Source organism: Solea senegalensis, linkage group LG21, assembly GCF_019176455.1.
Source record: "Solea senegalensis isolate Sse05_10M linkage group LG21, IFAPA_SoseM_1, whole genome shotgun sequence".
Classification (NCBI taxonomy): domain Eukaryota; kingdom Metazoa; phylum Chordata; class Actinopteri; order Pleuronectiformes; family Soleidae; genus Solea; species Solea senegalensis.
Window position 1 is genome coordinate 4,829,630 of NC_058040.1, and position 12,590 is coordinate 4,842,219.

A 12,590-nucleotide genomic window follows, 5' to 3' on the forward strand; every position below is an offset into this window, starting at 1 on the left:
CTGTTCTCATATCAACAGCACTTCATGACCTTTATTATATGTTTATATGTTTTCTCATCTTTTTCATGAAAAAAGTTGTTTATTACAAGCAACTCATGTTAAAAAAAACCTATACTGTAGGTGCAATGCAAAAATGTTTCTGTCCACAGTTCAAAGTTGTTTTAATTGCAGTTCAAAGCTCTTCAACACAGTCATCTCAGCTCCTCAGTCACTTCCAGCGAGGCTTTGAAGAATGTTATTCATTCACCATTCTAATTATTATGTTAATATAAATCAAAGAATCAAAGAACAGTCAAAGAAGGAGAATATTTTTTGTTGACAACTTTAAAATGTTGCACATTTAAACGGTCTTGTAAATATAATGTAATACAAACATGTACCATTGGATGGCAGTGTAGAACGGAACCTAGATTCAGGAGGGGTGTGCAGAGCAAATAAACATGCAGTTCAGTTTCTCACACTAACTAACGAATGACGAGAAAAATATATAGTATACAGTAAAATAAATAAATAGATGGATGAATTAATTAATTAATTAATTAATAAATACACTTTGTTGTTGCTGTTGTAAAACACATCAGGCTGTAGAGGGCGGTCGTACAGTCTACATCAAAATCAAACAACGAAGAAGAAATACGTTTCCTGTTGGGTTAAAGTGCACCAGCTAGTATAGCAGCTAACCTCTCCCCGATCTGTCAAAATGGATGTAAATCAGACGAAACAAGAACACCTACTGGCATTAAAAGGTATTTTAATGTCGTGCCAACAGTATATTGACTGCGACTGTGACTGCAGAGATTACATTCAGAGTAAAGCATAAGCGTTAATGTTTCTGTGTAGCAGGTTGTTGTCATTTTGTTGTTGCTGTTAGCCGCTAATAGCGCTAAACATTGACATTTGTCACGTAGTTTGTGATATTAATAGATTTAAAGACTATGTTTTTGTCGCTATAGGGCTTTAAAACGTCGAAGTTAAAATTACATATTTGAGTAAGACTTGCACTATCATGTCAACGCGGATGACAGCCCAGTTAGGCTGTTTGTGATGGAGAGCTGTCAATTTAACTCTGCTGTTCTGTTTATTGTCTTGATCCGGTTGGTTCCAGTTCACTACGTTTTTATTAACTTTATTTGCTTATGTTAAAAAAAAGCCTATAATTATCTCCCTTTCTGACTTTTCTCATTTAATTGTAAGCATTGATGTCTTTTGGTTTTAGACTGTTCATGGGACCAGCATTTTACAGTATAATAATAGTTCCTTCAATAAATTTATTGAAGGAACTATTAAAGAAGAGTTGACTATTGGTGCAGCTATTTTTATTATTTCCAGTCCAGAATTTCTTTTCTTGTCTAAACATTATTGTAATCTTACTCTCTTTGGATTTCTGACCACCATTCACGCAAACAAATGACAATAACCATTATGTTTTGAGGATAGTATTAGTGGATCCGTCAACTGATCCAATTCAGGAAAAATGCTTAACAACTTGATTGTCATTAGTAATACCACAAATGTGAGAGAACATAACCATAGCAGCTAACTTTCCTGACTTGTCTGACTTTCCTTCACAGTGATGCGGTTAACAAAACCAACACTCTTTACAAACCTGCCAGTGACATGTGAGGATCGAGATCTACCAGGTGAGTCATCTTACAAACAGAAGATCAGGTTACAAAGACTGAACCAGAAAGGGATTTTATTGGGGGGCTGGAGAAGGAGCTGGACACTATGGCCAAAATCGATTAATCTGTCGATTATTTTCTCGATTAATCGGTTGGTCCATAAAATATCAGAAAACCTTAAAAAATGTTGATCGGTGAACGTTACACCAAAAAACAGAGAAGTAATACACATATAATAAGAGAAATGGAGACAGAATGAACCGAAGGAAAAGTTAAAAGGCCCAGGGTTTTAAACATATTTATGTGTTCCCATAATGCATAAACAAATCTATATAAATTAATTTTACATGCTTAGAAACCTAATTTTAAACAGTGAGCATGTTTTTAAATCATTCTACTTTGTCATGGTGGTTAGTTCCACATTCTCCTGTGAGGGTGACAAAGTCAGATATTTTTTATTCTTTTACAGGCACTGTAATATTATTTTGTTATTAAAATACTAATTTAAGGGGTGAGCAGTGATGTCATATTTTACATGGTTATTCTGCATAAGATATTATATGTATTTAAACACAGTAGAATCTGAAAACAAACACAAACTTTAGTCAATATAAACTATCATATTTGACTTATTATCTTAGTTGACTTGGACTGTTTTTAATATTTACTTTCAATCCAGTGTACATCTGCATTTTATCCTGCAATGTATCCACTGTTTGTTTTTCCCCTTTGGTGAAGATGAGGCACAGAGTGATGGGGGTTCGCTGCTCTGTAACTAAACTCCAAACAAACCATAAATCACTTAGTGGGTACTGGGTAGGTTGCTATTTATATAGTATAGATATGTCATATGCAGTGTTTTCAAAAAGGGAATAGGTTGAATTTGAGGTTGCATTTACTTAAATCAATCTCATATTGATCTCACTTAATTATTTATATCAGAGGAATAATGTGCAGAGCATAGTAGCAGCAGTCAGTCAAATGATCACAGTACAACGTATTTGTTGGGCAGAAGGAGAGAAATTTGATCCCAATAAAATCCCTTTCTGGTTCAGTCTTTGGTAACCTGATCTTCAAAGCTCTTTCCTCTGTCTCTTTGATCCACCCAGCAGTACACAGAATACTCAAGCAGTACACAGAATACTCAAATACTGTCACACACTATAAAGCTTTACTATGTACATCTTATGTATCTATAGACACTGCTGCTGGTTGACATGTTTATATCCTGAACCACTGAACACTCAATTGTAACTGTTAAAACTGTTAAGTTTCAATGTGTCTTCATTAGAATCTTTGAACCTTTTTTAGCATTTTTGAAAAATATATTTTTATTATATATTGCTATCTTTTTAACAAAGTGTGTATTTTTTTTGAGTGTGTATTTATTTTTTTTTCGGTATGGATTTTTATCATGTTTCTGGACATTTGTGTATGAAAGTGTATTATAGATAAAATATACCTTGCCCAATAAAGATTAGGTTTAAAGTAACATTTGTTTGGTTACTGTACAAATATATACAATGCAGCTGCTCATTTGTTGACTGGGAAGAGACGAGTTGACCACAATTGCTGCAGCACTACAAAATAAGTTGGCACATTCATGTCATGACCTTCACCATATCAGGTGTTCATAGGTCGTTGGGTCAAGACGTTTGTCGCTGTCAGACCTTTCCCATAGAGTTTTGCTTCTAGATACAGGGCTTAATAAATGTATGAAAACCACCACCCAAAGCCACAGCTGTCCTAAATGAACACTGTACATAAACGTGTGATCACTACAGTGTGTTTTCCCTGATTCATATTCGTTCATGTCAGTAGTTGTAAATGAAAATGTCTAATCGTTGTAGCTTTGCAGCTGTTGGCACTTACATGTCTAAGTTACGAGTGATAATGATGAATGGCCCATTGATAATAATGATAACACTTCACATATTTGTTTACTATTTGATGGTGAATCTGCTCCAGCTGTGATGCACATGTTTCTGGTTTAGACACAATTCGCCATGCTTTACGATCTTTCCCTCAAGTGTTTTTTTGACACTCTCTCAGTAGAAGGTGATGCGGGTTCATGACACATGTTTTTGTTTTGTTTCCACAGGAGATTCATTCAGTCAACTTATGAGGCAGGATCCTTCCACCATCAAGGGAGCAGAGACGATAATGCTCGGAGAGATGCTTACGTTACCACAGAACTTTGGGTAACAAACAAATGCTTATTTTGACTTTTGGTAACACTTTATACTACCATACAGTAAGAAAGTAATAGTATAATAGTAATGGGGATTAATATTAATTAATACAGTCTTGTTTTTGTAAGTAATCACTTTAATTTCACTGTAATAACATGCTTATTATCAGTTTAGAGTCACAAAGTTTTTTACATAAAGGTTTTTTTTATTTTTGTAACTGTTTTATCATCTTCTTATTACCACACTATTACTGTTATTATAAACAAGCTTGAAATTGCAGTAGAAATTTGATAGTATAACCATAATATTTCCTCCCTTTTGTAAAAGTATTGCCATACTATTACCATGTTATTACTGTACTTTAATGTAAAGTGTTACCAGACTTGAAAAATAAAAATCTGCAATTTCGATGCCAAACTGTTCATTCACTGTGATTTGATTTGCCGCATTTCTTTGCATTACACAGAAATATTTTCCTCGGGGAGACCTTCTCTAGTTACATAAGTGTGCACAATGACAGCAACCAAGTTGTAAAGGACATTCTAGTCAAGGTACTGCAAGGGAAAAAATATGCACACGTCAAACTTCACTTTTATTTATTTACACTTCACTTCACACAGTTATTCTGTCATGTGACCTTTCACAGGCCGACTTACAGACCAGCTCACAGAGACTCAACCTCTCTGCGTCAAACTCTGCAGTAGCAGAACTCAAGCCTGAATGCTGCATCGATGATGTCATCCACCACGAAGTCAAAGAAATCGGAACACACATGTGAGTGTCTCACTTGTTTTCTCATCAACTTTTCTTTTTTACCTGTCGTGTGTAACTTTCCAAGGAAAACAAATGTCTGTTTCACTCAAAGCCAGATGTTTCTCATTGACATTCCACTGCTGCACACAGAAGAAATAATTATCCTTTATTTCTTCTTTCTTCTTAGAAATAATATAGTCAAGACATACAGAGGCAGTGAGTGTAATTGACAAATATTTCATGAAAAGTTTCAGAATTTTACAGCTCAAAAAAAAAAACCAGTCATTTAGCAGTCTCCACCCGCCCCTGTAGCACAAGTGTATACATACGAACGCTCCCTCACTCAGGTCAGATGGTATTGCTGGACAAGTAAAATCATGTCCTTCTTCTTCTTCTTTCGGCTCACCACAGCGGATAACCTGCCTCCATCTTGCCCTTTCCATTGTGTCCTTCTGTTACACCAACTGTCCTCATGTCCTTCCCAAAATCTATAAACTTTCTCTGTGGTCGTCCTCTTTTCCTCCTGCCCAGCAGCTCCATTTTCAACATCATTCGTCCAGTATAATCACTATCTCTCCTCTACACATGACCAAACCATGACCAACGGTTTGGTTAATTTCCAAACCGGTCAACCTGAGCAGTCTCTCAAATATGCTCATTGATAATCCTGTCCATCCTGGTCACTCCCAACCACAAAATCTCAGCATCTTCAGCTCTGACACCTCCAACAGAGACAAAAAAAAAAGTTACTTCCTGCAGCTATAAATCCAGAAATGTCCCGCCTGGTTCAAAATCAGAGAAAAAGTTCTACATTTTTGAATAAAGTCCCAGTCGTGTATGTTGATTGTTATTCTTCTGAATATTTATTTCTTCTGTTTCCATTCCCAGCTTAGTGTGTGCAGTCAGTTACACCACACATTTCGGGGAGAAGCTCTATTTTCGGAAGTTCTTCAAATTCCAGGTGAGTATTTGGAGTGCGCTCATTAGATCACAGTGGTTAAAGTGTAAGCTTGGAGTGGACCTGACAAATGTCACACCTCTACAATAGAGGCGTATGCAATTACCGTGCATTTGGTGGGCTGCGCTCGCAGTTTGTGAACAGTTTGCCGCCTGATATTTGACAATAACGTCTTTGTCTTCTGTCGGATTTCTGTTTCTGTCGCATTGTTTGCAATGGAAATGCAGGCGGCCTGTGATAAAACGACAACATTTAGTTTACAATCTATTTTTAATCAGGTTTTGAAGCCGCTGGATGTGAAGACAAAGTTCTACAATGCAGAGGTAAGTCCGCCACACTCAAACACCAGCTGCTGCTGCTGCAGTACGCACATATAGATGTATATATACATCTGTCAACACGTCTCGCTGCAAATAGAAGAACTGTATTGTATGACATGCCAGTTCTTAAGTAGCATGAATAACATGCTTCGGATCATATTTCAATGCGTAGTTGGAAACTCTCAGTCTGCTAATAGATGGCGATGGTGTTAGAGAGACTTCATGGAAAACCCGTGCTCCTTCATTAAGTAGTTGGAGGTCGACTGGTTCTCCTGGTTTCCTTTTTTCCCTCATTTTCACAGCAGTAGCTTTTTTTGTATTAGACTGCATATATTCATTGTCATCATCTTTTTTGGCATGTAACTTCATTTGTTCATTGTGTCTTGTATTTTATTTTCTCCATTAGAGTGACCTCAGTTCTGTGGTAATTGTTTCTTCTGTTCTCATGGCTGAACGTTAATGTCGCTTCATCTTTCTGGCGCAGCAGATGTTTGTTTCTCTGACCCCGCCCCCCCCCGACAGAAAGGTGCAAAGCAGAAAAATGGAAAGGAATGTATTGGCGTTGACACATTTACGAGACTAGCGTTTGGATTAACGTTAACACATTAGTCTTCAACATAAACTTTCCATTTTTTTTCCCCTTTTTGCCCTTTCTCTGGATGCTTACACCTTCTCGCAAACTCCTCTTTCACAGGGCTTGGACTTTTTAATTGATGGTATAAATGTGGGGGGCGGGGTCTGCATTGATTATGCAATTTAACATTATCGGCTTGAGCAGGGTTTTTTGTTTTTTTTTATTTGTTGGATTGTCAGTGGATATTGGACCAAAATGACCTTTTTTCCCTACAATCACTGATTCATCATGTAATCATTCTGAGTTAATGAAAGGAGAGTATTTGATTACAGTGTGTAATAAAAAATGAGAGGTTTCAGGTTTGGGTTGTAATGGCTTTGCATGAAACAGACACTGAGCTCTGTGATTTTAACATTAACCTCTGTCAGAATGGTTCATGATCCGCTCTTTTGTGTTGAAATGCAGGCATGGACTAATCTTTGCTTCTCTCTCATTGTACTGTATATCCTGTTAAGTAGAGGTTGCACTATACGTGTTCTTTCTCACCCAAAGCATCAACTAGTTATCGTCATTAAAACAACAGTGACATTAAATACCATTTAAGTCAAATAATAATGTAAAAAAATGATGTAAAAGTACATAATTGTTGTAAATAAGATAATAATAATAACTGTCCCAACCATAGATGATAATACATTATTATATTAAATGATGATTTTATTGACGGTAAGTGATAAATCAGGTCATCAATATCACAATAACCTATCAATAACCTACCCACAATAACAATTAAGTAAGTGTTTGCAGCAAAATATGAAGGTACTAAAGGTCCATGTCAGCATTATGTGTATTATATTACCTTATTTTAATATATTATAATACATCTCCATTTATTTGTTTTTTATTATTATGTTTTGTTTTGTAAATCTGAACCTGAACACAATCCAACTTTATTTGCAAAGCCCTTTAAATCGACCACAGTCGGACCAAAGAGCTGTACGGAATAATAAATAAAAGACAGAAGCTCACACGAGGCAATAAAAGAAAAAGAAGTACAATAAATGAAAAGACATAAATCATAGGTAAAAGTAACAGCCTTTCAATAAAACACAATGATAACAAATACGATAAAGTATGTGTAGTGTAATAAAAAGTAGATGTATTATCAGGTGATGCTCACAAAAACAAGTCAAAATTATACACAGGTGCAACTAATAAGTATTTAATTACGTTTAGTTAGTCATCAGATTGTGTAGTAGTGGCAAATGTGATTTTTAAAATCTTAGATAAAGTTATACCAGTCCTTGTTTTGCAGCTCTTGCATGATGTTTATATGGAAGATTTACAACTATATAAAACTACGCATATATATATATAAACTCATAAAGGTGATATGAAAACACTCACAAACTAGTTGACGAATGAGCGACCACATTGAAAACTGAGTCGCTGTGCAACCTCTACTGAATATTCCTGCTGGTCAGCAACACTCGTACTAACAACGTCCTCAAAGGTCTACTGAGCAAACCTGGTAGTGTCAAGAATTAGTGTTTGTATGTTTGACATTCGTCTTCTGAATGTTAACTCTCACATCACGTAGCTTTAAGGATACGTTCAAGGTTTTTCTTTTTCTTCCCCAAGTCGATCTCAAAACATTGCTCACAAGGTCATATGTTCACTGACAGAGTTACAGCTGTTGGCTGTAATCGTTCCTTTTGACTGTACTGGCTGTGAAAACATCATTATTATCTATAGCTGGACAGAACCAGATTCAATTCCTCCTGTCAGTTTTTACTAGGGAGGAATACTTCCATAAATCATTTTAATGAGTATACTAAATATTCCTCTGGGTCTGGTTTTCATTTAAGCTACTTGATGTTTCACTCCTCCTCACTAATACCAGTGTAAAAACATCCATCACTTGTTTTACGTAAATCAAACTTCAGATGCTGCATATTCTTTGTTTAAACCAGGGGTGTCAAACTCATTATAACCAATCCAATCCGACTTTATTTATAAAGCACTTTTAAACCAGCAGCAGTTGAAACAAAGTGCTGTACATCAGCCATAAATACAACTAATAGTATGTGTGTATATATATATATATATATATATGTATATGTATATATGTATATATATGTATATATATATATATACATCTATATATACATATATGTATATATATATATATATATTTACATATTTATACATATATATATATATGTACATACATACATATACATATACATACATATGTATATATATATATATATTTATATATATATAAAATGAAAGTTATAGTTCAGGGGCCACATACTGTATAGCACAATGTGAACTCAAGTGGGCCGGACCAGTGAAATAATAGCCTAATAACCAATAAACAACAACAACTCCAAATTTTCCCCTTTGTTTTACATTTCAAAGTGTCTTTTTTTACAAAGACATATAATGAACCACCGGAAATGTCTTGAGAAAATAAGTGAAATTTCAACCATATGATGCCTAAGTTTTACCATTCACACGTGCGCAAGATCACAGTGAATCTACAAAGCAACTCTCAGAATGTAAATATGGGATTGTGATGTTGTTGTTTTAAGATTCTCTTGCAACGCTTTGAACGTATCTTTGAAGGCAGTAGGATTTTTGCACAACTCCTCTCCCTAAACCTAAAGAAGGAAGTCTACATGTTGCTCAGTTCACCTCGGAGATTATACACTTTGATTGTGAGTGACATATCGGCGTGACGGCTGTCGTCTGTGCTTCAGACAGATGAAGTGTTCCTGGAGGCTCAGATCCAGAACATCACTACCTCGCCCATGTTCATGGAGAAGGTCTCTCTGGAGCCCTCCATGATGTACAACGTCACAGAGCTCAACACAGTCGCGCATGGAGAGCAAGGGTAAAAGCACGCCTTCCCTCTTTGTTGATGTGACTGTGAATGAAACAGCAGTGTGTGTGTGTGTGTGCATTGATCAGCTTTGGTCACTTTTCTCGATCAGGGAGTCTACGTTTGGGAAAATGTCCTACCTGCAGCCCATGGACACGCGACAGTACCTGTACTGTTTGAAGCCAAAGCCGGAGTACGCGGAGAAGGCGGGGGTCATCAAGGGTGTGACGGTGATAGGGAAGCTGGACATCGTATGGAAGACAAATCTTGGGGAGAGAGGGAGGTTACAGACCAGTCAGCTGCAAAGAATGGTATTTATTCATTCATTAATTCATTCATTTATTTATTTAGTGTCTTGAGTGTATTGTATTAAAATCAGAATACGTTATTAATTAACGGGGAAATAGGATACGATACATTTGCTCCCTCAAAAACAAAGTTACATGCAAGACAAATAACAATTAAAATGATCAACATAGAATATAACCAACATAACCATATGATTGATGACATGCTTCTTATGTAAAATGACCCTTAATTCATTGGCAAATATACACAACTGATGCACAGCCCAGTTGTGTTAGACAGATTATAGCTTTATAGGCAGGTTGATGGAATAAAATACAACAAGTACATACGGAAAACAAAGAAAACAAAAACAACCCAATTATATTTGTTCTACTACTAATAATAATATAAAAAAAAAATGCAGGTAACTGGTGCTGAAGTGCTTTTTATTAAGTGGCACAGTGGTTAGTAGTGGTTAGCACTGTTGCCTCACAGCAAGAAGGTGCTGGGTTTGATGCCCAGTCTGGGGAATCCATTTTGGCAAGACACATTGGGTCAGGTTGGTCCCTTGTGGCGTTGTGCTCAGTCGTAGCAACTCTCCATCTGCAATTCCGGTTGTATAATGACAATAAAGATGATTTCCTTTCCTTATTGTACGTCAATTTTTAAACAGTTTGAGATCAATTGTAAGGAAATTGAGTAAACTACTCACTGTTTTTCTGTATGAAGTTCCTGACTTTGCTGTTGATATTTAAACATACAGATACTACAGTGATTTAAGGTGGTCACAGGTCCAGTTTGTGCTCTGCCACATCTTTAACACTTTAGAAGACCAAAGGTGTCAAAAGTGTATCAAGAGCTGCTGTATGTGTAAATGAATGTCAATCATAAAATCTGTTGAGGTATAGACAATAACTCCAGATGAGTTGTTGTAACTCTCGTCATGGTGCTGCTACTGTGTGTTCCCCAGGCTCCAGGTTATGGAGACATCAGGTTGTCATTGGAGATGATTCCTGACACTGTCAACCTTGAAGAGCCTTTTGACATCGTCTGTAAAATCACCAACTGCAGGTAAAAACCGTCAGTGAAATAGTTTCAATTTGAGCGGGAATATCAAGACTATATCAAATGTATAATGTGATTGAATGATTATGTTTTCTGATGTTTGTGTTGTAGTGAAAGAACCATGGACCTGGTGCTGGAGATGTGTAACACCGGGTCCATCCACTGGTGTGGTGTTTCAGGGAGACAGCTGGGAAAACTCAGCCCTGCTGCATTTCTCTCTCTGCCCCTCACTCTCCTCTCATCTGTGCAGGGTCTGCAGGTATGACTGACTCTTCTATAAATCACTACTGTCTTTTACAATTTACAAATGAGGTCACACAATGCTGATTAAGCCTTTCAGCTCCACACCACTCTGTGTCTGCACAGAGCGATGTCTTTTTACGCTATGACTGAGCAGACGAGGAGGAAGAAGCACACAGTGCGAGTAGAGTCAGGCAATATTCTACTCCAAGTAAAAGTACCACTATTTTGATAAAATGTTACTTAAGTACAAGTAAAAGAACTGGTCTAAAAATGTACTGAAAGTAAAAAAAGTAGTATGTTTTTACTCAGTAATGGATGTGATTTAAAACGTACAGTACTTAAGCATACTTAAGTAAAAGTAAATTTACTAAAAAGTACATGTACACACAAAAAACGACTCAATTACAGTAACGCGACTAAATGTAATTCATTACTTTCTCCGTCTGCTGAAAGCACTATAACACCTGGGCGCTCAGTAGGACTTCACATCATATTTTAATCATATTAATTTTTGCTACAGCAAATCAAGAGCTCCATGAGTAGCTGTTGCTGCTGTTTCCCTCACCAGGCAGCTCCAAGTTTCCTGGATGAATTCTGGACAAATACCGCTACTGAAAGACAGGTTTACAACCGTGCTGAGCGAAGCACTGTAACTAAAATTAAACATTAAACACTAAATGTTTAATGTCTCTTTTGTTCAGAGCTCTTTCTCCTCTTCTTCTTTGGTGTATTTTTTTTTACTGTACTTGACATCCAATCTTCTTCTGGATTGAATTATCCATCACTGTTTCCTCGTCTTCTTCTCTTCAGAGTATCTCTGGACTGAGACTCACGGATACATTTCTGAAGAGGACGTATGAATACGACGACATCGCACAGGTGTGCGTGGTCTGTCCGTACATGACCAACGAATGCTAGACATTTTATTGAACCTCTTATTGCGTTTTAGATATGAGTGGACCAACTTTGGAATTATGCATTACACTCTTTTTTTTTGCAAGTGGATAACGCTGTATTTTAAAAATAAATTGTGAATAATATAAACCACTGTACAATGTAAATGTGCATACATGTGAATAAAACCTATGTCATCTTTGATTTCCTACTGCTCTCGTTGTGCACTGTGGTTTTTGTCAGACAGAAACATATACTTTATTAATATTAAACCTTTAACACCTTTAACCAAACCTCAAAATGTCTATCTGGACATTTTTATTTGCTTATTTTAACCATAAAAGGACCTGAAGATGTCCTGTGACGAAGTGCTTTTGCACCCAGAATAACTTTCAATATCTGGCAGTTATTTACAATTTACTGCGTGTTAAAATAGTGTATAAACAATTTAAAATGAGAAATGAGAAACCAGATTTTGCATGTTAAATTTGAACAGTGTAAAGCATATTTAAAATAACATTTGTTTGAGTTTTTGTCTCAATGTCTCTCCGCAGATTTGCCGGCTTCCTGCAACAGCACAAACCGAGACATTACCGTAATAACCAAGTCACGTACTGTCACGTAATTACGGTAATGCAAAATTTGAACGCTTCACTTTGTTTTGCAATTAAAAGTGTAGGACTACAAAGAACTGTAAAGATTGATTATATTCCTTATCAATTTTCATAATGAATTAGATATTGGGTCCATTAAATTCTATAAAGCTGTAAAAAGTGTGATTGTTGATAAATCAG

At 36.3% G+C, this 12,590-nt stretch overlaps 1 protein-coding gene across 2 annotated transcripts; it reads left to right on the forward strand.

The window, feature by feature from the left end:
* The first annotated feature begins 643 nt into the window (after positions 1-643).
* On the forward strand, positions 644-12,011 carry trappc13 (trafficking protein particle complex subunit 13). 2 transcript variants are annotated; one of them, XM_044012811.1, is made up of 13 exons: positions 644-746; positions 1,572-1,640; positions 3,724-3,823; positions 4,281-4,365; positions 4,461-4,588; positions 5,456-5,528; positions 5,804-5,848; positions 6,252-6,269; positions 9,185-9,318; positions 9,419-9,617; positions 10,565-10,665; positions 10,771-10,918; positions 11,713-12,011. In XM_044012811.1, the coding sequence occupies exons 1-13, from the start codon at positions 701-703 to the stop codon at positions 11,818-11,820; spliced, it is 1,254 nt and encodes a 417-aa protein (XP_043868746.1). In that variant the 5' UTR covers positions 644-700; the 3' UTR covers positions 11,821-12,011. The 2 variants fall into 2 exon arrangements, with proteins under 2 accessions (XP_043868746.1, XP_043868747.1); XM_044012812.1 differs by lacking the exon at positions 6,252-6,269.
* Positions 12,012-12,590: the final 579 nt, after the last annotated feature.

Coding starts and splice junctions, on each gene's coding strand:
- trappc13 (XM_044012811.1), top strand. CDS start 701: ATGGATGTAAATCAGACGAAACAAGAACACCTACTGGCATTAAAAG. Junction 3,824..4,280: donor ACGTTACCACAGAACTTTGG/GTAACAAACAAA, acceptor TGCATTACACAG/AAATATTTTCCTCGGGGAGA. Junction 10,919..11,712: donor CATCTGTGCAGGGTCTGCAG/GTATGACTGACT, acceptor TCTTCTCTTCAG/AGTATCTCTGGACTGAGACT.